Source organism: Pleurodeles waltl, chromosome 3_1 (assembly GCF_031143425.1).
Source record: "Pleurodeles waltl isolate 20211129_DDA chromosome 3_1, aPleWal1.hap1.20221129, whole genome shotgun sequence".
In the NCBI taxonomy this organism is placed as follows: domain Eukaryota; kingdom Metazoa; phylum Chordata; class Amphibia; order Caudata; family Salamandridae; genus Pleurodeles; species Pleurodeles waltl.
The window spans coordinates 785,548,406-785,575,376 of record NC_090440.1 but is presented as its reverse complement, the minus strand read 5'-3'; the positions used below and the strand labels follow the sequence as shown (position 1 = coordinate 785,575,376).

Sequence of the window (26,971 nt, the reverse complement as noted above, 5' to 3'; positions counted from 1 at the left end):
TTCCAGCACCCTTACCAGGTTGTTTGCACGCAGTAATAGCAGTTGGTCAAAGCCTTACACAGTGTGAAGGCATTGTGATGGGACATCCCCTGACTGTAACAGTCCCTCACTCTTTTGAGATTCTACTTACAAGGACGAAAGCTCAATATTTGACTGGTGCGAGGTTGACCAGATATGGAACGAGTATTCTAGGGTCACCAAATGTGTTATTGAAAGATGTACAGCTGAACTTGGCAACCTTACTCCCAAATGAAAATGTTGAAGTTTTACAGATGGAAGATGTTGAGCATGATTGCCTTGAAGTAACTGACTTGTGCACAAAACCAAGACCTGACATTAGAGACACCCAATTGGAAGAAAATGACCAAATTATCTTTGTTGATGGTTCTTCTCTGAGAGATAATGCAGGGACACTGAAAGCAGGATGTGCTGTGTGCACAATTACTTGTATTGCTTCGAAGGAGTGTATTCTGCTCAGGTAGCAGAACTAATAGCGCTTACTAGAGCGTGCCATGTTTCTGCTCAGCTGAAAGTTACAATCTATATGGATAGCCAGTATGGATTTGGAATAGTCCATGATTTTGGCCAGTTGTGGTCACAGAGAGGTTTCATGACCTCTTCTGGTTCACCAGTGAGAAATGGTGAAAGGATTAAAGAATTGTTACATGCTATTCAAATGCCTGAAAAGATTGTCGTGGTGAAATGAAGTGCACATCTGAAGTCGCAGGACTTTGTATCATTGGGAAACGGATATACGGATCAAGTTGCAAGGTTTTGCACGTTGAACTGTGTATCATATCATTGAAAGACAAGAGGGAACTGTTATCTGAAGAAGATGAGACATGTCCAAGTTTTGCATTGCATTGAAAGTAATGCATTGCATCGCGCACAACCTCAAATTGCGAGTCGGTACCGACTCGCAATTTGAGGCTGCGACTCGCAAATAGGAAGGGGTGTTCCCTTCCTATTTGCGACCGCATCGCCATGCTGAGTTGGTTTGTGACCGCGAATGCGGTCGCAAACCAACTCACAGTTACCATCCACTTGAAGTGGATGGTAACACATTCGCAAAAGGGAAGGGGTCCCTATGGGACCCCTTCCCCTTTGTGAATGCCCCAAAAAATATTTTTTCAGAGCAGGCAGTGGTCCTATGGACCACTGCCTACTCTGAAAAAACTGAAACTAAATGGTTTCGGAAGTTTTTCGTTTTGCAGCTCGTTTTCCTTTAAGGAAAACGGGCTGCAAAAAGAAAAAAAAAACTGCTTTATTTAAAAGGAGTCACAGACATGGTGGTCTGCTGTCTCCAGCAGGCCACCATCCCTGTGAGTGCTTTGACTCGCTATGGGGTCGCAAACTGCGACCCACCTCATTAATATTCATGAGGTGGGTCTTTGCGACCCCATAGCGAGTCGCAGAAGGTGTCAGAGACACCTTTCTGCATAATATTTTGCGAGTTGCAAATTGCGAAGACTGGGTTGTAGTCTGGAAACATGTGAGGAAAATGTGTTTGGAGCCTCGTTGGAAAGGACCGTTGCAGGTAGTTCTGACAACTACCACAGCTGTTAACTGCGCTAGAATTCTGAATTGGATCCATGCCAGTCACACGAAGAAAGTGGCATGTCCACTGGATCATGAGGACGAAGAGTTGTTGACATTACCAACAACAGTGAAACAAGTCTCAGGGCCAGGAAGAGAACAAAGAGGATTTGAGACCGGATCTGAGCCCGTTGAGGACGGTTCAGTGACTCCTGTGAGAGACGAAGGAGAAGACCTCCATGAGTGTGACGGAGAACATATCTCAATTGAGGCAGCAGGAGAGCCTAGTCAGAGGAGGGCTTTCCCAGAAACAGATGATCTTGAGAGACAAAAAGAGCAAATTCCAGACCCAGAGGGGAAAGGAGTGGAGGTGGATCAAAGTCATTGTGATCTGACTCCTTCTGAACCGATTGCAGGTCCGTCAAAAGAAAACACCGCAGAACAAGAAGAAGGTTCTAGTTCGACTCTGAAGAGAACACTGACAAAAGGTCCACTGAAAGGAGATAAGTGGCCAGAATCGCAAATAGAAAGAGGAAAGGAAGTGGTTGTTGAGACAACAATTGAGGTAAAACTCGATACAAGAAAGAGAGAAGATCTGAGTGAAGGAGAATTGAATGGTGATCGAAAGTTGAAAAGAAAGAGAAAGCAAGTCGAAGAGACGCAGGTCATGAATGGGCGTATGCAACTACAAGTGAATGGCAGAAAGAGTGTTTGTCTTTTTGTTTTGATAGAGACATTCTGTGTCAGTATTTTGGCCCTTGAAGGAAGCTGATGAACTGAACTGTTGAAACAATGTGAGAGAAATGTTTTGGAAAAGAGACTGTTTAAAGTAACCGGAAGAGACATTGATAACCTGATTGGACTTTTGAAACCTGATTTTGACAAGCTGCTTACCGATTTTGACAAGGTATCCTGGGAGTGAGACTGAAAGCTGTAAATAACTGCTGAAAGAAAAGTTGTCTGTTTTTGATTTTTGCTGCAGTTTATCTAAACTTTATTCTGCTTTCTGATTCTTTACAGATCACAAGTAACATTAGCCAGCAGGGTAAAAATACTAGGCACTGTTAATATATGAGTATTGGTTTGGAAATTATGTGTGGGATATTGTTTGTGGTGTTGATTGTGAGTATGTCTGTTCTTGATAAGAGTGAAGCCAACCATATTTCTGCTTTTGAGACAACTACTGCACTAACGGCAATAGAGAGGTTTAGGTTAGATGAGAAGTATTTACATGGGGGTACTAATGCGCAAGGAGAACTTTCTTCTAATGTTTTCTAAGTGAGTATGTTGAGACAAAGGATGTGAGGAATTGTTATGTGTGTACGCAGATTCCTTCATCGGTTGAGGAAGGAGTTACACACTGCTTGCCTTTAACATATAGAATAAGTTGTAGTCTGATATTAACAAGATTTTATAACCAGGAGTACATTCAGTACTTTTAATTAAACTATGATGTTGTGTTTTCGTTTGTCCCTATAATTAGGTTTTGGAATAGAGTAGCTAGGGATAATGACATAGTAATAGTTAGAGGGTTCTTTGAACCTACATTGACATTTGGCACAGCTCATGCACACAGGAATAATCTGACATGCTTGCTTACACCTTTAGAGAAAAGCTTCTTAGATCACACAGATGACAGGAGAAAGGCATCGAAGGGGAAGTTAGCAGAAGGTTTAGAGAAAAGGACTTGCAGGAATGATTATGCTTATAGTGCAATTAAAATGCAAGGGAAATCAGCTTTAGATGCGCAACACGTAGGGAAAATTTGTATATACAGCCCTAAATCACGCACTGACACTTTATTTGTGGGAACAAGTGAATGTAAGAATGTGTTTTAGTTTCAGAGTGAATGCACGTTTATGTTGAATGGGCAGGACCCAGCGATTCCTGGAATGTATTATATCTGTGGTGTTAATGCTTATTACCGTCTTCCAAGAGGATGGCATGGGACATATTATTTGGGGATAGTTTTCCCAAAGATTTATCAAATGGATGATTTGAAGACGTTTCTGAAAGTGACTGAATTACATCATATGAGACAGAGGAGGGAGTCCTCCTCTGGCATAGTGGGAGATATATTTGGAGCAGTGATTCCTCCAGTGGGAGTCATTCTGAATTAGATAAAGATTCAAAAGTTGTCTACTACATTGGATAACATGCTGACAACATTTTCAGGAGCCATACTCCTGATAGATGCTGAGTTAGCTGGATGATGGAGTCTGTAGATTGATTAATTCTAGGCATTGTTGTTCATATATTCCTAATAATAGTAAAGAAATTAGAGGTTTAATTACTAATCTGACTAATGAAAGTGCTGATTTGAAAGAATTGAAAGAACCAAGTGTTTGGGAAAAGATTGGCAAAGGTTTTGCTTCAGTGGGATATTGGCTCAGCAACATTTGGAATGGGACTCTATTGAAAATGTTGCAGGGGATATTAATTATTGTGGTTTGCCTAATTGGAATATGGGGATTGTGTAAAATGAGCAAAAGGATAAAATTGAAAAGGTCAAAGAATAATCAGAGGGGGGAAGACAAGAAAAGGGAAAAATTGTACAAAGAAAACTCAAGAAGGGAACAAAGGTATGAAGAGATTAAATTGACAGAATTTTAGCGGATGCAAAAAGTGTGTGGGTGGTAGTTAGTGTGATGACACATTTATTCATCAGAGGAGGGATTGCTAGCGCATGTGTTTTAATAAAAATTATTAATCAGTGTTCATGTATTACGAATAATGGATCTGTGAAGAAAATATAATAACGTAGAAAAATAATGCACGCATTTGAAAATGTGATTACAATGAGTGGCCGCCAATGTTCACGAAGTGTACTTATTAATATTTTAATACTGTGAAATGTTGAATATATGCTTGACTAATGTAGTAAAATGTCAAATTAAAGGTTATGCATTATGTATTAGCTTTATTAATTGTAGGTCTTAACTTAGCGAAGGTTTTGGTCTACTTGCTAGGCCTCGTGTCAAAGCTGTATTTCTTAACGTTTAAATAAATGGCTGTCCAAGTGAGTTAAACTGTGATTTTCCATTGCATTGTTCAAATTAGATATTTTCTCATGAGAACCAACTGCTAGAAGATAATGTTCTTGCTAATGTAACATTGTGGGTGTAAACTGTGTGAGACTAACTTTCTCAGGAGGAGAACAATGGAGATACTGACTGGAGTAGAAGCTGCAACAATATTGTTACCTGACAAACCGGATGATGAGGACATTGCAGGACAAACAATCAATGACATGTGAACAGAGTAATAGTAGAATTCATAGATTTGGAGTTTTAATTTTATTGGACAAAGTATGAACATGTGATTAATTGGGAAATAGCTTTAGTAGTTTTAATTTAACAGGACTGCACGGGGAAGGGATAGCTCATTCTTGCCGATTTTGCGTCTTGAGAAGAGACATGCTTAACTTTATTGCTTGAAGACTTTGCGTTTTCTGAACTTTGATGCTGAATCCTGATGCCTTGCTGATCGAATGATGTCCTGAGGACAAAGACTGGCTCTGCTTGCTGGTCCACACTAAGGATAGGTATTATGAATTAGAATATTGATTATTATGCATATTTGCTTTTCTTTCTAGGTACCAACTGCACTGTTTTGATAGAGCCATAGTTAGATGTTTTTTTCCAAATTGGTGTTGCTAAATTGTTTTGCATGAAGACCAACATGCTGATGCTAATCTGATGCTAGTTAAGGATCCCCACTAATGAGGGAATAATGCTTGATGAATTTCTCTGCTGAACTCAAATGCATGTAATCACTTTCGTGCAGTTGACTTTGTTATTAATTTGCACAATAACTTTAGAATGTGTCGTAGTTCAAGCTTTGATTAGATTACTTTTCTTCCTCTGCTTTGGACAGACAGTATTGGTTCTGTATGTGTTTCATTTGATTTTGAGATTAATCTACATGACCTTAGCATTGTTAATATAGGGAAATAAATGTTCTGACTTTTATTAAAAGGTGTGGTTATTCATGACTGAAAGGTCATGTTGTGTGACAATCACTGACTAATGCTTATTACTGTTATTGATTATTGCTGATTATTGATATGGTGTATTGGTTATTGATTATTGATTTGCATGTACTGGAGCTATGGTAAGAACATCTTAATTGTGAGTCAAAAGTTTAATCAACCTACTCGTGTCCCCTTGTAAGTTTACTTATTAAGGTCAGATGCTCTAACACAACCCCACAGGTGGGCACATGAGTTGGGTGCCAACAAGAAATTGAGAACAGAGATTGGGAGGTTATGTGCGTGCAAGGGATTGGGTCCCCACCCCGTATATGGCTGAAATACATGTGCAGGGGGTGGCCGGGTGCTAACGAGGGGCCAAGTCTTGTGCCCAAACATATGAATCACATGGCCGTGCGCTGCTGTGGGTTTGGTGCTTGAAGGGGTTGGATGTAGTCAGGGCCTGCACCCAGACCCATGCTGCGCATGCGATCAACATCTTACTTTACATTAAAAAACAAAATAGAAATTCACTGAGAGAAACAAAGGTTTAAGTGATGTTATAGTTAGGTATGGTAATAATATATCACTTTGCATTAAAAAGGTTTTTAAAAATGTGGTGCTTTTTCTGAGATATGGTAGTATTTTGTACTTGTGCTCCAAACAATTGTGGCTCTTCTCTAATAATTTCATCCACCATGACTGTCAATTCTCCCTCTACAAAACCTGGGTGCCTCTTACCTGCCATAGTGATAAAATATACAAGTATACCTACAATGATTTGAAACATAATGAAAAAATGAAAAAGTGGAAGGAGAAAATGTGTTTTGAGATCCTCTTTTTCTAGGCTTCCACTTCCACTTGACAAATCACCCTGAAACTTTCCAGGAATGAGCTGAGGTGAATGAGTCTTCTTTTGGAACATTTCGTAAAGATTCATGAAACACCGCCAAAGTAATAAAAGGAAACTAAAAAATAAATTTCCTATGAAAATGTGGAACATTTTCACCTCACTACAAAGTTCCTTTTACCTTTAGTTTTTAGTGAATACATACACCCACACACAAATATTTTTTATATATTTTTATTAATTTTACTTGTAACATACACTGCTTATGGCAAGGCATAGCAGTACCATTGTGTGGGCTAATCCGGTCCAGATGCCCAATACAGCAATACATCTATATAGATAATGAAATGAGAGACATCATCCCATGTTAATACAATCATCTACATCATGTAACTGAAGAACGAGAAAAAACGAAAACAATGACCAACAGTACAAACCTCCCTGGTTTTTTCCCTGCACCCATCACCCACCTCCTATATTTCCTGAAAAATAAAAACAATATTACTCAAGCGGCAGGTTACAGCACATCAAGTGCAACAACACTGGATGTCATGGCTCGTTCACCTCAGGTTGCTCAGGAGGGGTAAGTATTGAATTCAATTTAGTCAAGTAATCTTCACACTGTTCCATAAGATTACAACTCCCATCCCCTGCTCTGGTATCTGCTTGAACCGAGAGCTCTGCAAATGCCCAACGAATCGGATCTTTCTTACATGTGGTAATCAGTGGAGCAGTCATCACCTTCCAGGACATGGCAATATGTCATTATTGTGCCAATACAAGTACCAGACCCTGAAACCCCCTCAATTGTTTCAAACGTTTTGTCACTACCCCAAAATTAAGAAAGCAGAGCATAGGCGGATATAGAATGGCGTTAGTGATATCTGATATACAAGAGGTGACAGCCTGCCAGAAGAGCACTATTAGAGGGCAAAGCCACAACATGTGAAGAAAATCTGCGTCTGCCTGCTGACATCTGGGGGATACCGTCCTGGCACCCGGGTACTGTTTTGCAATTCTATCAGGGAAAAGGGAGTTGTTATTTAAATAATTAAATTGCATTAACCTAAATAGGGCATTTCATGTAACTGCTCTAACAGATCCCAAACACCTCTGCCATATGGCATCCTGTATATCAATGGACAGTTTCTCTTCCCACCGACCCTTGAGAGCTAGGAACCCCACGCCTGCACTATCACTCCGTAAGGCTCCGTAAATGTATGAAATAGCCCCCCCGATCCTGTCAAGGTTACCATCAACACCAATGGGCCAGCTAACTGTACAGGGCCCCTATCTAAGTTCCATAATTTCCCTGCCACTCCTCGTAACGTGGAGTATAGAAGAAACTGTCCCAGATCCAATGTGCCCCCCTCTGTCAGGTCCACAATAGTACAAAGTCTGGCATCCACTAGTGTGTCCCCCAAGGTCTTGTATCCAACTGTGGTCCAGGTATCTACTTGATAGATGTCCCACAGTCGCCTGCACTGTGGATGTGCCCATATGGGGAACCTTGGTGCATAGGGTGTTGTTCTTTTACCACGGTGTATATATTTCTTCCAACACCACGTCGCCACTTTCACCAAAGCGCTGGGGATATTAACACACACATACACATATGTATACTCAGATAGGTTTCGGAAAGGTATATATGTTTGGAAAATCTATACACAATTACCTGTTAATGTGTTATGTTTATTTATATTTTGACTACTATATTTCCTGATCAATATTCAGGTCCTATACTCTGTGTCAGTTACAGCAGTTAATAAACTCTCTTATCATTTTTGCACAATATTCAACCTAGCTAATAACGTAATTGAGGAGCACATATAAAAAACACAATCAGGACCTACCACAAAACAAGAAAAAATGGAGAGATACGCAAGAAAGATAATCTTCAACAAGATTCGGCTCCTCACCGGCTTCTCACTTGCCACTGACCTCCTATTTCTTTCACGTTTGCCATACAATACATTAGCTGTTAAAATTGCATGCCCCTCAATTCTTTAGTGCATGACCATCTCAGCCAAAGATGAATGTCCAGTCGCTGCGCCCAAAGTGAAGAACTCATCCCTCTGCTGCCAAAACGACAGCACTTCCATGGCAAATGAAAAAAAACACATCCTGTGGCTAATAAGGTGGACACCTCATCCCACCTTTGCAAAAAAAACTGGGTCCATTTCATTGCTGCCAAGGAGCAAACCCACTTTCCCACTGCCAAGGAAGCACACACCCATGTTTAAGAGAATAACCTGTCCTGTAACAGTTACAGAATAGAACAAAACTTACAGTTCCCAAATCCAAGGACCCACCAACACCATAAAAATCAAATACCCCAACCCATTATTATAAAGTAACTAACTCTTCAAGACACTGCCAAAGCAAGAACCCAGTCCTGCTCATCCAAAATAAGGAACCACCCGTGCCACTGTCACAAGGGGCACCCTACCACGTTTACAATCTTACTACTGCCACGGGTTGATACTCTCCATATCAATATGTCAAGGAGGAAAGCACCCTGCTGCTGTACAACAAAGCATCCTTCAGTTTCACAGCGAGAAGTCTTCCCACAACCAATAGAGTGAAATACTCTCAGTGTAGAAGGACGAAAACATATCCCATGCACCAGAATGCAACAAATTCTGCCTTCTGACAACAACAGTCGTCTACATTGTCCACAATATGTTCTTCAGCTGCTATTTCGCATTTAAAATACATTTCATTTTAGGGACCTCGATATCAAAATCAAAACATTAAACAAGCAAATAAAAATCAATGTGATTATAATGGTACATTATAATCTACTTTATCCCACCAAGAGCAGGGGAAGGAACACACATTGTTTATATATATTTCATGCAAATCAACTTATTCAAGAAATAAAGAGAAGCGTTTGGAAATATTTTATTATTTAAACTCAAGTATGTGCCTCTCTACAGTACAATATTAGCACACTTTGTGCAAAGTTTAACGCTGCCAAAAATATTAATTTGCTCTCAACAATTTGTGATTGCTATTCATTTATCCTAAAAATCTCAGTGCAGTGCTAGAAAATTTTAACAATACATTCACCTCGTGACACAGTAAAGCAGAACACATGATATTATAGAGCAATAAATATTGCGCATCAAGACAAGATAAAGCTGGAAAAATTATGTAAATAACGTTCTCAGGGAAGGTGGTCTAACCACAATGTCAGGCATTTTTGATGTCTAGAACACTTTCCAAAAAAACTGTATTTACTTAATACTTTTGAGGCTGCAACATAGAGAGGTTGAGAATCGAAAAGTGCTAGATGCAAAGAAAAGTTTAATTAAAATATCATTGCACTTCAAAACTGGGTCCAGCGAGTGGACAGGGTTAAAAGTTAGTGCACAAGTTTCCATTCATGATAATCGTAGTATATACACACTGTGGGTAAATTATTCCTTACATTGCTTTAAATGTTTAACTGGTAGTGAAATCTTGTTTTAAATTTGAAGGATTTTACTTTATTTCAGCTCGTGATATCAGCTCTCCCTAACTACTGAGAGCAGAGGATGCCAAGGATTTCACAGACATACAGGATGGGCGTTAGCTCACTGCAGATGACACGTTCTCTCCAGCCTCTTTGTCGAGTTCTATCTTCACATCCCTAAATACTTTAACAAAAACATAGTTACAACACCTTTCTTACCAGACTGGTTCCCACCAACAAGCTCATAATGTGCACTCTTTTCCAAAATGCACTATTTACGCATATTCAGATTATCAAAATGAATTTACACCAGTGTCAAATGTGATCTATTTTGGCAAACTGAAGTATGCATATACATTTGCCACCTGTGCAATGTGTATGCTTTTGTGCGGGCAACAGGTGTCGCAGCGGCATGTCCAAGCACAACCTCCATTCATAGAGGAGTGCAACAGTTTCCCATAGCTCTGTCGATCTCCATTTCCCTGTATGAGTGCTGGCCTATCGCTATGAGGACAGAGGACATATATATATCTCCTCCCTGAACTGTGTAGCTTAAGGCTTATGCAGAAAAAGCAGGACAGGGGAGTGTGCCGCAAGGATGTCCCCTCTCTGGATTGTGCACCCAAGTACACCAACGAGCACGCAGGTCATGGTCATTGCCACTCCTAAAATAAGGGTGAAGAAAGCAATTGGCAAAATGTATGTTCATGCGTCATGCGTGTCTTGTCATGAAAGAAAATGACCACTTGGTGGAGTGGTGGGCAGCGACTGACATTAAGAGGCACCTGTCTGTCCCTGCACATGGTTAATGAAGGTTGAAGCAATGGGAATGTGTTGGCTGCTCTAGTAGTCAAGGAGAGTGGGCTGGAAAAGACTCTGCACTGTAATCTCAGCCCTCTGACTCTATGCACCTTAGCTTTGTGTACTGATGGCAGACTGCATTTAAATTGCACATGCAATTGTTTGTGTTGTGCACAAGGTTCACATAATTTTTCATAAATTAGATCATGAATTTGTAGTGGCTCTAAGTAGTCTTAGAACGCACGAAGTAGAACATCAGTGTGCCACATTAAGAAGTGCCCACTTCACCGGCTTATGTGCCTTTTGCTCAGAATACAGATTATCAGTGCAGACCATATAACAGCAGTGGCATTAAACACAAATACGATCTCATGTCAATACTGACATGCTCCTATTGATGCTGTCCCCCTAAAATGTTGCACATCAGCTCAGAAATTGACGGTTTGTGGCCTTTTTTTAAAGAGTGCTTGAATCTCCATATGCTTGATATAGGAAAACAGGAGTATTCCATAATGTTGTTGCTTAAATCTTGTGGTTACACATACCATCTTCCAATATTACTATTAACAACGAGCACTTTTCTCATGCGATTATTATCTCATCAATTGATTTTGACAACTGTGCACTTTCGGAACTTTTTCCGTCTTCTTAAGGCGTTTGAAGGGCTGTAAAATTATTTTGAAGTCAAGATTTTTCAAGTCCATATCATGCCCCTGTTAAACCCTCCCTGCTCTAAAAATATGTTTTGTGTGGTGATAGACCTAGATAATTAGAAGGAGCAGTGAAAATAAATAACAATAATGCAAAACAAAAGAAAAGAAGAAACAATGTTCAGTAGAGTTTGTTGTGCGTTTTGTTGTTTGTACGTGGCCTAACAAAGCTAGTGCTTTGGAGAAGGGAGTCTGTTCTCTCTTATACATGTATAATCTCCTTAAACCAAGAGACTTTGCACAACCATTGTATGTGCTGCTCAAATGAAGACGCCTTAATTTGTGCACATATAATGACGTCTATTCTCTGCACCAAAAGCTACAAAGGTTTGGATGCAGACATCATAAATCGCCACATTGACAGGATGTGATATGCTAACCTTACCTTTGTGGTTTCACAGTGCATTCCAATGTTTCTCTCTGCCTAAGGAAAGAATTCACTCTATAGATTTTTGACAATTAGTACCTGAAAAAGTAATCATATAGTAGGAAAGAACGAACAAGGGACATTCATCAAATTATTGTGACCGTAGGAAATTTGAAAAAAAATACTTCATCTGATTTATGTATCCCAAAAACATAATACACTGTGGACACTCTAACTCCTTGACCGAATTCTGGGCAATTTCAAGATGGTCGCCAACATTGTCAACCAGCCTTCATTTCACACAGCCCTGATCATTCGCTTCTTATTATGAGTACACATTGTGTGTATGGAAAGACTGTTAAATATACTTCGCCCCGGTTCATGTAGTAAAACGGGTTAGATTATGTGAAGAGATTTGTGAAGTGACACTCTGTCCACTAGGCGGACATAATTTAACTCCGAACAACATAAGCTTTTCACTCTGTTACTATTAATGGAAAGTGGTTTGCAGCTCTTCGGTTTACATTTGAACAATTAAAACCAGTTTATTGTACACCAGTGTAGACAAGTTATTGCCCACTTTTCAGGTTTGTTTTCATTGTTCGTCAGTTGAATGTCCATTCCAAATTGTAAATGACACCTATGTATTAAATAAGGCACCATGCAACCTGCAGTGCTGTGTGCGGATTTTCATGCTGGTGGTTTTTGATTTCCCCAGGTTTAACAGACTGCTGTTAGTTTCCTATTCAGAGCACTGCTTCTGCTGAAATCCCGGGTTCCACCAGGAATACTTCCGTCCAGCTGAACAAGTCTCTTTTCCTTGCGGTTCTCCAGAAGATTCGGTACAACAAGTATAAGAGTTATAAATGCTCATAATCAGCGCAAAGAGGATGATCCCGGCTGCTACCATTGAGAAAACGTTCCAGTGTTTCAATAGTTTAGGATAAAGGATATATAAATAATCTATGCATTCTTCAATTTTGCTGGAAAAAAAGAAGATAAGAATAGGTTATGTATTTTAACAGACTCCTGTTAGCATCCATTCATGATCCTCACTATAAGACAGTCTGAGATCCCCTTGCCTGTTTAGGATGGAGCACCTCCTTCCTAAAAGGCATCAGCGGGCCCCAATGCTCTTATAATGTAGGCTAGAGCATATGACAATACAACATAGGCAGAGTGCAAGAGGCACTGTTGGGCATATACAGTGTTGCGTACGCTCTCATCCTAATGAGACTACTGGATTTGGGCGACAGAATTACTTGCTCTGTGGGGGACTGAGTCTGAACCCACTACAGGTGACATCTGTCGGCCTAATCCAGGTTTTGCTCCGGCTAACTAGCAGTGCCTAAGAGAAGGGATGATTGGGCAGCTGAGCGCATGACACAATTGACTCCTCAGGGAAATTGTGGTCACTCAGATCGCATCAGTTTCTCTCAGTTACATTAGTCTCAAATATACGAGGACAATCAGAGGGAGAATAGAATTCAATAAGATGTTATTGAAGCAGCTACATCTTAGATAATAAAGCATGTACTGCAATAACTAGGACGATGAAGCATAACAGGATTAAAATTGTGACAAGGGGAGTGAAACATAAAAATAACGCTACCATATTGTCACTAGAATCATTAAAATAGCTCCTACCTAGGCTATGTTAGAGCACAGCATGTTAAGCTCTAGTTTTGCCCTTCAGGTTCCCCTGGAAAGACATCATCCCTCACACCTGAGCAAGAGGCCTGTAGTTTACATAAGCAGCTGCAGCAAAGCACCCAGCAATCATCATACAGTCGTGGTCATCTGGCTGGAATCTCCTTTTAACATACATGGATCAAAGTAGTTTTTTATTATAAAATAGCTGATGTTACAAGAAAGGATTCCTATGTAAGAATGTGTATGTTTCTATGAACACTAGAGACAAAGCGTTACCACGTTTGCCGGCAACATAACTTGCTGCAGCCTTGAGAAAAGCACAGAGTGAAAGAAATGTAGTGCTGGCCTAGGCAAAGAACAGCTAGATAGAGAGAACTAAAACAAGACCGCAAATGTAGCTATTGTTAAAATAATAAAATTAAGCTGAATAAAATATGTCTAGCTTAAAGTGCACAGCGGCAGCCTAGATTGCTAAAATAACGTGTATGAAGCTGTAACTAAAATGGCTACACAACAGCAGATAGGTGTTACACACGGAAGCTAGGAAAGTAAACCATACTTTCACATCACTGGAGAGACTCCGTCTTTTTATCCTGCACCCAAGTCAGCAGACCGTAAGTAAGCAGAAGACACAATTAGGGAGTGTTATGTAGGCCACGGTGAAGGTTAGCAGGAAGTATGGTACCATTGGATGAACACACCATAAGCAGTCAAGCTTGCAAGGAATCCTGGCAGTACAGAAGTGGAGGGATGCCACTGACAAGCTCACTCAAAGGACCCCCTGACGGGGTTGGGCTACCGCTAGAAAAGTCACGTTTTTTGGTCCTGATCACACTTTTGTTTAAGGAGCAACCTTCTGCCATTTCTTGAAAGAAGTATGTTAAGCATTTTCATTAGTTAGGCCTTGTAAATTACTTTCTCCACAAAAAGTGAATTTAATCCACAAAGAAGGAACCAACCTGAGTAGCTTCAAGGTAACAAAGTGAACTCAATTTATTTAAAAAGCAATATTGTTTTTTAGTAGTTTTTAAGTAGTATGTAGCAATATAAACATCTATTTTCAATGCTATCCCTGAATGGACTGGAATCCAGTCAATGCATTCCATTGAAGAGATGAAGAATCATCTGACTGGCTAAGGATTAAGTGGGCTCCATAATTCTGAAAAAACATGTTTCTGACAGAATGGAAGTTAGTCAGATACTGAGAAAGAAACATACATTTTATAGATTTGTGTTACTTTTCAAATCAGCAAACAAGGAACTTGCTTTGCTCTCACCTCAATGGTGTGCCGAACACTGTGTCTACCCATTCTTACAACACTGGTACTTCACAACCATCCTTCACAAGGAAATAATTTAAGAAATAGAAATTCTAGCATATGACTACTAGTCATTCTGGCTTGCACTTTGAGGTTGAATTGCGTCCTGGGGGAACATGTTATGGATCTCATCGAGCAAGAATTTGAAATTCTGTCTGCAGGTGATCACATCATCTCAGTAGGCCATTTTCCCGAAACTACATGTCGGCTGCAGGCACTTACAGCAACTGTGAGTGATGGATAGTACTCTAAAAGAAATATGAACCGAATGTGGGTTCCTTTTATGTCTCTTTTTACCTAGCACTTTGAACTTCTGGCACCCACATTTGGTAGAAGTGGCTCACCATGAGGATGACAACTATCATTTTCATGGCATACTTTAGAGAAGGAGCATTGCTCAGGCTGCTTTGACCTTAATCGCAAAACATCCTATGGAAGTGCCCCTGGATGCTAGCAGTAAAGATCGGCAGAAACAATGTTTTCATCAGTTCATCCCCAATTTATCCCAACAACTTTCCGACATGGTAGGAATGTCAGCAGCTAATGGTAATACTATGTTATTTACACCATTCTTTCAGAGCAATCTGCATCACAACCTAAATTGTTCTCTAGCCCTCCCCTTCTTCCTTTCAGTCTCCTTTCCCGCCTTTGTTTCTTTTTCTGCCCTATCTCTATCGATCTCCATCAGACTCTCCCAATATTGCTCTGTGTCATATATATAATACAGTGGTGCTGGAGCAAGTTCCAGAGTGGGAGTGCTGCCATCAATATTATGTAATTGAAGACACAGAGATGGTTAAAGATCCAAGCGTCACACAAAGAACAAGTGTGACAAATCAGCCGCGCCATTCAGCAGGAGAAATGCAAGGGGTGCATTTTGGAGCACAAAGTCACAGATGTAACGCTAAAGCATGGTGTAGTAGCATACTGTCATTTAGAAACAGAACATTTTCCAATAACATCTACTCAAATGACAGCTACAGTTTTCCCAGGCAGGCCGTTTTACTGATAAAACTACAAGGCAAAGCAACTATTTATCATTTGCCCATCACCAAGTAAAGTATCCATATTGAATTTGTGCCTATTAAAATCTTTGTTTCCATCACACTTCAGAATTACACAAAAATGTGTTTCATTTGTACTTTCCTAACTGCTGATATATTTTGAAATGTGTGTACCTTTCATTTACACATATAAACAATGTTTCTTTGTTACTAATTTTATTACCTAACGGTAATTTTAGCACTTACTTGGCATGTGCCATATAATGCATCACAGGTGAGATCTTTGAGCTGTCAAATAACTCCTTTATCCCATTATTTCACCTGTGTCAAACCGTTTTAATTGATACCTTTTGAGCAATTTATTTGCCATTTATTAAAATGCAAAATTGCTAAGGCTTTAATTTTTATGGTACCGGCATAAAGTGTGCCCACCTGTGTGTGTGTATATATATATATATATATATATATATATATATATATATATATTGTGCAGAAAGTGCTTTTACCTAGGCAGTTGTACTGGATTGTATTTCACTTGCATTTATACAGAGATTAATGTCTTGATGAGGCAACAACACATAAGAGGATGGGTACCATGCTCCAAAATGAAGTCTGCTTGGTTGAAATGATGTTAATTTGTAGTGTGACCTATTTGGGATGTGCTTTCATGTGAGAGGTTTACGTTTCAAGAGCTAGTCCATATCATTCCTATACACAGCATAATAAAATAACTTCATCTAACATTCCATTTGCCATCATACATTCTTACCTGCCTTTTACCTCCTCTTCCTTTTCAACCTTTTCAGGTTCACTCTGTGTTTCCTTTATATTTTCTTCTTCTTCATCCAACTCTTGAATTACTTGGGTTTTCTTTATGCCTTCACGATAGCTTTAGAAAGAGGAGCAGGACATTATAGAATCATATCAAGTCAATCATGTCTATTTGTGCAAGAATGATTGTCTCCTAGGGCCAGATGTTGTAAAGGGTGCTATACAGTACCACATATCTCATCGACAGAGGTAGTGGTATCTTCATAAAGTGGTATATATACCACTAAACACATTCAGGCCTGCAAAGGGAGGGGGCTTATCTGTCGTATGACTACTCCTAACACTATTATTACTACTTCTACTCCTAGGAAGAGGAAGAGGAACAGGAAGAGGAAGAAGAAGAAGAAGAAAATCCGTTAATATATGCTTCATACTACAGTTTTTAAACTGTCAATAGTACATGGTACTATTCTAGTCCAAGAGTTGTGCTCCAAGCAAATGAGCCTTACCCTCTTCTACCTCCATCAGCAAATGCTATATTGACATTTTGAAGGATTGGCTTCATTACAGTGTTAAATGTCTTAATAATAATGATAACAATTTAAGAAAACAAAACTAACTTTTTTCCAAATTCATTTTTTATCACAGCAGATGAACTACATTATGGCATTGATATTGATATCATAAACAGAGAATATAGTGAGCTTTAATTTGAACTGGACAGTCTTGGATGAAAGGTCTAAAATGTGATCATTCAAAAAACACTATTTACACTATTCACAATTACAACCTTGTTCAGTACTCAAGGGAGCTGCCTATATAATAAATCACTATATTGTTTAATTTTGTGCACTTTAATCCAAGGAAATCTTGCAGGGGACGATACCAACTAGCGTGTCAACACAGAATCTGAAATTATATACAATATTCATTAATTCATTAACTACAATGCTACATTTTGGGTATTCATACAAAATGCATAGATAGTCAAATTTATGCAAATAAAAGGGTAAATAATGGAAGACATACATCAAGGAGAATCAGGAGTCTCCAACCTTTTCTGTAGTAAAAGCGACTTATGTTCAATGAAAATCATAATCATCCAGAGCTACGAATATTACTCGAATTTTAATACTGAGAACATCAGACAAGTGTACATGCTTGTTTTACATTTACATTTTTCAGTGTTAGTAGACTGGGCTGTACACAGGAGAGCTACTTATGAGTAGATTGATCGCTACAAGTAGCTCACAAGCTACTCGTTGGAGACACCTGAAGTAGATAAAATAATTCCAAGTACCTAATAGCCACACACTTTCACTCACTGAAATATACAGTCAAATTCATGCAACATAATGTGACCCCTTCACAAAAATAAGCTGCAAACAGAAAATTATAATGTTATATGAAGGAAACCTATTGTGGATCAAGTGTATGAAGGGAATAAACTTTGGTACTGTCAGGTAGGCTCTCATTATTCTAATCATTAACTTCAGGTACTCCTGTGAGACTGCTAAGAATTCCAATATAGAACACTGGATTCACTGAAAAACACTTTAGACTGGGTTTAGTTAAAGGTGGTGGGAAGGGAGCAGCAGCTAGAATACAAACCCGCAAACTCTATGCAACAGAGCAATTAAGTACATTAACCTTAACTTTTGACGGTGCTTTCTTTATAACCACACAATATCACACATACAGTAGCACATTATTATAATTTCTCAAATCAGGAAAAAATATCAGTAATCTTTAAAATTCATACACTCATAAGAGAGGAGAAACAAATGATGCAGGAATTACAATTAAACATTTGGGATTTCTAAATCCCAAGGAGATGAATTAATAACATAGAATGGAACATTATCAGCACAGAAAGAAATCCACATATCATCTCCTTTATATTACCTGGTATGAGTAAATTACAATATGTATTCAGAATAATCATACAATGAAGCAATTACATTTCTTGCTATCCAACTTGCACAAGCATGAGGATGGATTTCCAGATTCTTCACCTTGCCAAAGGGCACAGGGTCTTTTGTATCCCCGCTTGCTTTACACAAGGCTAGAAGTTTGTTAGGTCTCCCAGCCATAAAGAAGAGTATGGAAATATTCTACCTAGTTAAAAAACATGTGCAGGGGTATTTCTGCTTCCCACCCTTGCCCCATGGAAAGGGCTTAGCCTTGGCCGAGAGCCAGGGTGAATATGTTTACCAGCCACCCCCTGCTTAACCTGCTTACCCAAGGGCAGGGGTATTGTACCCGGCAAAAAAAAGAAAAAACTGTCCTGTGTTCATCTCTTTAAACTGGGCCACAATTACAGGTTACTAAAAGTTAGTAATATATTATTAAGCCTATCTCATTGTATGCAAAAACCAGAAGAGATTACAATTTTGCTGAACTACACTGCTTATGGCAATAGGACCCTAGAGTGACTCAGCTGCTCTCATCCTCTATGGTAGACATTAGGCAGTCCTTATGGGCCATGGCAGTTGGCAGCTCCTCTGCCCAGCCTTTAAAAAAATTTGGGAACAGAATAACAAATAACCCCCCTGCCCCCAACCCCCGCCATCGATAAAGGTGGTGAAGGGGGCTCTGACCATTATCCTACTTTGGGACATTTCCCACCATTCCCTTGTGCATGGTATGGAAGGCTAGGACCACAGACCATTTGCCTCGCGCATGGACAAAATGGAAGGTAAGACATCACACTCAGCTTTGGGTGAGGTCAGGGGGCAAAAAATCCACCCATGCCCTTGGTAAAAGCAGGATGGGAAACAAATAGGCAGAGAGGTGCAAAAAGTTCTGAGGGAAAGGCCAGGTAGGTGGAAAATCACTCTCCGATCCTTTGGCAAATCAGGAGGACATAAAAGCCTCCCAACCATCCAACAAGACAAAGAGGACGTACCACAAACCAGGATATCGATGAGCTGTCCAGGCAGTGGATTATTTTGATTTGACTTTTTAAGTCTCCTTATCACATCTTTTCCGCCCCTGGAGATAATATGGGGGGACAATACCTACCCTTCACAGTCCTTACACAAGCTTGGTGTGGAAAATCAGAGAATAAGAACCCCAACACAATCCTAGAATAAGGCATAGTATGATGTTTTGAAATTGAGGTATAACAAGCACAATCTTCCCAGGCCACTAAATAAGCTAAGGGGTCAGGATATATTTGGAATTTTCATGGTAGCCAGACCAAGGACATTTCAAGGTGAAGGATCTTTTGTTTTTGATCTTTGTCTGGCTTAGCATACTAACTTTAAAACAAGTTGGCAATGTATGAGAACAGTAACTGAAATATACCATATTTATGATCAATGTCTTCGTTATCTTTTGCTTACATCTAAAAAAGGCACCAAATCGAGGTGAACACCATTAGCAAGACAAATTTATTATTCTTTCAAACACTCATTTTTAAAAATAAATATTGAGAAGTTGACAACTGATTTTTTATATTAAAAGGAAAATAATGTATTTTGGAACCTCCCTTAAACATTTTCCACACTTGTCGTGGTTGATGATCTTTGCAAATGGTGGGGTGCAATACTTGCCTGGTTTCCATCGACTGAGCGAAGCAAGTGTACCCAAATTGTTTACAGAGAGCTTAGGGGATTCTCCCCTGAGAATGTTTTAAAAATGGCTTCAAATACTGCATTTTAAACCCACAGTTTTAATGAGAATGTGCTAAACCACCATAGGCTCCGAAAAGGCACTAAGAGAATATTCAGGTACTTTGATAGGGTGTCATTGAAGTCTAACGCTCTAACGCTTTCCAGTAGTTGACCCATTTTATTCAAATTTGGCTATGGGGTTCCCTCATATGATAACAAATACATTCAGTGTGCCAGTGTCAGGTTTTGAGAAAGGTAAATCCTTCATTCCAAGAATTGCATCCAATATGTTGGTAACAGAAGTTTGGCTTGCGTGCCTGCATTTTGCCATGGGTCTACTTCGTTACAAGAAAACAGGTCAGTGCCAGTATGGGGGCTTGTGTCCCTCCATAAGCCAAGAATTACCTTGAGTATGCAATGGCCAGTGGCAGATTCAAAAGCATAACACACACACTCAAAGGATTTTACTGTCTTTCACACTCCGTCTCAATCTCACTTATTGATTCTCACTCACACTCACGCACTCACTCTCACGCTTTCACACTTCCTCTCTATAACTCCACTCACTCACTTATGCTAATTCTCTCTCACTATCTCACTCAATCTGAAAGCCTTAGAAACCCCTCACACACTTTCCTTCCCTCTCTCATTTAGTCTTTCTCACACATTCTCACTTTCACTCATTCTGATACACCCTCATACTTGCTGTCACTCAGACACACTCATAGATGCACTCAATATTTCTCAATCTCACTGATTCTAATTCACTTTCACTAAACCTCATTAAGTTCCAGGAATCTCATTCATGAAGAAACAGTCACAAACATAATCACACATGCTGACCCTTATGCATCCACCCTCACACAAATTTTCACTCTTATACTCTCACCCTCACTCACTGATCTCACTCACAAACTCACAAAGATATTCAAAGACGTACTCACTAGTTCACATATCCTTTCTCCCACTCTCCCTCAATAATTAATTCTAACTCACTTGTTCTCACTTACACTACCTCACTCATACTCACTCCTACACTCACCTCCCACACCTCAGTGCCTTACATGTTTTAAGGCATGAGCAAAGTATGCCAATGCCCATCGCTCCTACATTTCAAAGGATGATCATGTCCCAAGCTTCTGGTGCTGTGATAAAGTTATTGTCTTTGTTTACCACTTGCAATTTATGAGCAAAACTAACTGATTGACTGCTGTTCGCCACCTTAGCCCAGTTGTGGGAGCACTGCAAGGGTTTAATGGGTCAAGGCTGACATGGCTTGTGCATTAAGTTTCTATGAAGGTTTAGAAGCCCAGGAGGTAGCCAAGCTGAATCACGTGCTATCGCTTTTCATTCTGTGCTGAAGTCAGGCCTAGAGAGCAAGCCATAATTGCAGGCTAAGTACAAGAGTAATGTGAATGCAAAAGAGCAGAAAACTGAAGCCTCTCTTCTGCATCATTGAATACATCAGATCTGCCAGAAAGTAAAATATGAGGCTCTGTTCCAGGAAGCTTGAGGCAGCAGCCATTTCAGGTCCATGGGCCCAGCGACTGCTTTCTTCTTTTGTTATTTCCTTGCGCCAGGCCCGGCTTACATCATGATGGGAGGGATATCTCCCTGTCGTCCTCCTTATCTTCCAGAAAGTCCCTCAAAATGTCCTGAAGAGTGGAACTCCATTATGCATTTATGTGATCTTCTTCGCTATATCTACATTTCCACTAAGAGTTCGGAGTAAATCTTCCTCATATCCTGAGAGTCTTCTCTCCTGAGGGATGGAGATCAGCTCCCTTCCTATTTTTCCTGTGGCCTGTAGACCAGCTGGAGCAGTCACCAGCTTTTACCAGCCCGCCGCCCCCTAACCTCTAAGGTGAAATAGGAACTGACACCCCTATACCCATTTCATACTTTTCTCAGTCTGTTTGAAGATAGCACAATAATGGGGTTGTTGGTGTGGTGTGCATGTGTAGTGTGTGGTAGCTATATGCATTTATTAAAACAATTGCTGCAGCTTAAAACTGAGATGAAAGCATAGAAATAACAGAGAAACCATTGTAAACCTCACATTTACACTTGTGATTAATGGTGATGTCTCTCATATTACCAGTTGATCATTGAGAGGCCTGTGCCTGTCACCCAATAAATGCAGCATCCTGACTAAAATATAGACGGGCAGTGCAGTTATCACTTGTAAACTAATGTCCAGGGATGTAGGAGGAGATTTGCACTAGAATTGGGGTCATTTTCAGTGCCTGACTGGAAAGCAAATGGGGTGTTTCTTTGCTTGTATTGGGGTCCATGACACCACTGATGCTCGATTGCATAAAAAGACTGCCTTAAGGATCAGAAACTTCCATCCAGCCTTATGTTCAAGCTGGATCCAAAAACAAACACATGCTTATTTTTGTCCTGTCCCTACATGCACACTGTAGCTGATGAGTGACTCAGTGAGATGACCAGTCACTGCTAAAACATGCAGTGATCTACAGGTCACAAGTTCATATCTTGGCAAGACTGATCAGCCTTACATCCTGCTGCAGATAGGTAAAGTAACTACCATTATTGATTCACTAATAACACCTGTCATTACAGCACTTAGAAAATGTGGTCTTTGGTATTATGTATTAAACAAGGGATTGTTATGTAGACCACATGGAACTATTTTGTCTCTGACCCGCAATTAGCACTTATACGGACTTCACTTTCAATGAACTCTGGGTCCCCGTTAAGTAGATGTACCATCTGACTCTAGTCTTGGGGATTCCTGGGTCTCTGCTGTTTACTGTTATGCACCAAGAAGTTCTGTCACAGGCATTCTCACAGCTTCTGGCAGTGCTGGAATCCAAGCCCTATCAGAAGATGGGACAGGGCTTTGGAACCTACACCTGCCCTTTTGTGTGGATTCTTATGGTGCATAGGATTGCCCTGATGCGCACCCTCACAGCTCATCAGGCACACTTCAGCTCCCTTTGTGTGTGACTGTCTAGAAGAAATGCACAAAGCCCAGCTGTCACCCAACCCCGAAGTGTATTGGAGGCAGGCAGCAGGCACACAGGGCTTAGGGGCAGAAAAATGACAACTTTCTAAAAGTGGCATTTTTAAAGTAGGAAAATCTAATTTTACCATAAGGAGGATTTATAATTACAAGTCCAAAGGTATCTGTTTTAAGGAATCCCCAGTGTTATCCTATGAGAAGGGTGGACCTCACAGTGGTGAAAATAGAATTTGGGAGTTTTTCACTACCAAGACATGTACAGCCAAAAAGCATAGGTCCTGCCTTTTACTTACATAGTACCCTGCCCTATGGGCTACTTAGGGCACACCTTAGGGGTGTCTTATGTGCAATAAAAGGGGATTTTAAGGCTTAGCAAGGGGTTTTAAATGCCCAATCACTATGGCAGTTAAACTGCACATACAGGCCCTGCAGTGGCAGGCCTGAGACATGGTTAAAGCGCTACATAGGTGAGTGGCACAATCAGTTCTTCAGGCCCACTAGTAGCATTTAATTTACTGGCCCTGGGCACTTTCAATGCACTTTACTAGAGGCTTATAAGTTATTTAAATAAGTCAATTGTGGATGCACCAATGTACCATGTTCTGGGGGAGTTAGCACATGCACTTTAGCACAGGGTAGCAGTAGTAAAGTGCCCAGAGTCCTAAAACCAACAAAAACATATCAGAAAAAGTGAGGCAAGACAGGCAAAAAGTTTGAGGGAATACCATCCTAATGCTGTCAGGGTTAACACCCATGATAATAAGCCACCTCTGCCCCTTTTGAAAACATGGTGGAATCAAAGCCTCAACTATGAACTTTTTGGATAAAATCATTCAAGAGACATCACAGTTATTTATGATGCACAGTAGCATAACTCAACATGATGCCCCCACGCCCCTCAGAATGAGATGAGGGGCCTTTCGGTTTCCCATATCTCACAGGTATTCATTGGTGCTTTGGGCAGAATGGGGTCCCCTGAAGGGTTTAAGGATCCATGAATGGTAGGACACCCCTCTACTCCACAGATGCAGTATGCACCACACCCATAATGATACACAAATGGGTATTTCAACAGAGTGCTGGGTGAACTTCTACTAAAGAGGCACAAATGTGCCTCTGTAATGGTGATGAATTCTTTAACCAACATGGCACAGATTCACGTAATAGGTACGTGATATACTGCAAACTTAACTCCAAAGAGCTGTGAAGCACTTTAAAGTGAATATTTTATTCTAGCATATGGATGGAATGAAAGAATGGAATGGAAGAAGAAATGAAACTGTACATTGAACAGCATTGTGGTGTCCACTTGCAACCAGATCACAGAAACCAGGAATCATTGGTAAACTGAAAAGAGCTGTGAGAAACTGGGTTATGAGTCGGGGGTGAAACCCTTCTTAAACAGCAACCACAATTTCTGTCACCTATCTTCCCTTTGTATCACGTCTGGGAGCAATATACAAAGTCCAATTGCCAGCTACACCTAGTTGTGTGACCCAGGATACAGGCAGCAGTCTCTAAATGGTTGGGACAAGAAAATGACAATTCCTGAAAGTGAGATTTCCAAAACTGCAAATTAAAATCCAACTTTAGAATAAAAGAAGGATTTAAATCACAGTTCTTTAGACTCCAAACTTGACATTCCTACCTGCTACCAATTAAAAGCATTCACTTATTAAATATAATAAGGTAACCCAAAGCTATTGTATAGGAGAGACAGGCCTTGCAGTAGTGAAAAATGACTTTGAGAGCTTTTCACTACCAGGACATGTAAAATGTAAAATTATATTTTCAAGTTTCTAAATACGCTGCACCTTGCACTATGGGCTCCTTAGGGTCTACCCTGGGGGTGCCCTATATATATTAAAAAGGAAGGTTAAGGCCTGGCAAAAAGTTTAGTTTGTCAGGTCAAAATGGCAATTTAAAATACACACACAGCAGTGTCAGCTTTAGGGATGTGCGAACTGTGAGGTCTCACAGGGCCCGCAACTTAAGGCGATCTGAAAATGTCTCGGAAAATTTCACAGAAATGTAACGACGTCGGAGTGCATTTCACTCTGCACCGGTGTTCTCGTCGGCCAGCGCTCTCAGCTGGAGAGCTGGGCGCAGTCAGCTATGGAGGCAACAAAGGAATAATGGGGTAAGGAGGCAGAAAGGAGTGTGTGCTCCTCAGAAGCCCTGTAAACTGACAGGTCCCACAGAAAGCAGGAGGATTTTCATGGTTTCTGTAAACACTGGCTATGCCCTGCTAGCTCCAAGGTCAAAGAACAGTAGCAAGTAACGTAACTGTACGGTGCCGCTGTGGATTACTGTTGGAACATTCACTGCACGTAACGTCATTGAAGTAAAAAGCACCTGTGTGCATGGCACATTGTGTATGGCGCCCTGCCAAGGGACAGAACGATATATGAGTGCATTTTTCAATTCATTCGTATCCATTAATTACATTTCCCCACTATCTGCATTGTGAGAAGTTCAAGAAACTTGTGTTAACGTGCGTCAGGGATGGCGCAGATCTTGTTGATTTAAGTTGTAGCCAGGGGTGTCGCTCATTTTAAAGTGCAGGCTGCAAGTGGTCAGCTGTTTTCTGCCTTAGATTAGGAGCTCAAGCTGTCAAATGTGGTGTAGGATTTACCCAGTAGGACAAAAAGCAAGAAAAGTTCCCTTTTTGTGAAGAAGTAGTATTACATATTATTCTATTTTAGCTGCACTTGTATAGTTACATTTGACTTTTTTTGTGCTTATAAACAATCTACTAAAATAAAATGATTAGCAATGAAAAACAACTTGACTTGTGTCATGGTGGCCCGTACAGTATAATCTGCCCAGAGCACGAAATAACCTAAGGCCAGTACTGTACAGAGGCTGCAATGGCAGGCCAGAGACATGTTTAAAGGGATACTTGAGTCAGTGGCACAATTAGTGCTGCAGGCTTACTAGAAGCATTGAATATGCAGGCCCTGGGCACTGCAGTACCACTTTACTAGGGACTTACAAGTAAGTGAAATGTGCCAATTGAATGTAAGTCAGTTTTACCATGTTTAAAGGAGAGACCCAAGCACTGTAGCACTGGTTAACAGTGGTAACGTGTGCAGAGTACTAAAAGCCAACAAAAACGGGTCCTGAAAGCAGGAGGAGGAAGGCAAAAATTTGGAGCTGACCCTGCAAAAAAGGCCAAGTCCAACAAGAGCTTAATAAGACAAAAAAACATATTGGAGAAGGGTAATGTTATCAACCTCACAGAAATTAAAATAAATTGCACAGTGATAATAAGGTCTTGGAATATGGTAGGCCCATAAATAGCTCTCAGGTGCTGTTTCTCATCACCTCAAAATAGAATTGTGTTTTTGCATTTATAAGACCATTCCTAAAAAAAGAATCCGTTTATGAAGGCAAAATGTCAGTTCGCCTTGCATATGCTCACCCTTTCTTGTACGCTTCCTCCTCTATTTTTGCCTTCAGCTCAGCATTGATCTCCTCAGGAGACACCCGGGGCTGCACAACAACAGGAACATCGGGCTCACGGTCTCTGTCAAGTTAGAAACAAAATTAGTGAGTTTCAAGCAAGTAGAGAAGGTCCAATTTCTAAAATGTATAATTAGATTGTTTCCTTAATTACAGTGGCGGCTGGTGAGGTTTGTGAGTAGTGGGGCTGGGCTTGGCGTCGAGGGGGATGGGCAGTACACACGTAATCAAACTTTGATTACGTAATCAAACTATCTATTTATCTATCTGTCTATCTATTATTGCAAATATATCTATCTATCTATTTAGCTATCTGTCAAGGTATCTATCTATCTATCTATCTGTCTTTTATTGCAATTCTCTATCTAACTATCTATCTATCTATCTATCTATTATTGCAAATCTATTTATCGATCTATCTATGTGTCTGTCTGTCTGTCTGTCTGTCTATCTGTTATTGGA

General features: G+C 40.2%; 1 protein-coding gene across 1 annotated transcript in view; it reads right to left on the bottom strand.

Annotated features, from left to right (window-relative positions):
* Positions 1-9,243: 9,243 nt before the first annotated feature.
* The window catches only part of IRAG1 (inositol 1,4,5-triphosphate receptor associated 1), a 547,704-nt gene continuing 529,976 nt past the window's right edge, over positions 9,244-26,971 (bottom strand). Inside the window, exons 18-20 of the mRNA XM_069223615.1 lie at positions 26,469-26,573; positions 16,437-16,556; positions 9,244-12,674 (exon numbers count right to left, since the gene is read on the bottom strand). Coding sequence (XP_069079716.1) covers positions 12,434-12,674; positions 16,437-16,556; positions 26,469-26,573 — 466 coding nt within the window. The 3' untranslated portion in view covers positions 9,244-12,433. The remainder of the gene's footprint in view (positions 12,675-16,436; positions 16,557-26,468; positions 26,574-26,971) is intronic.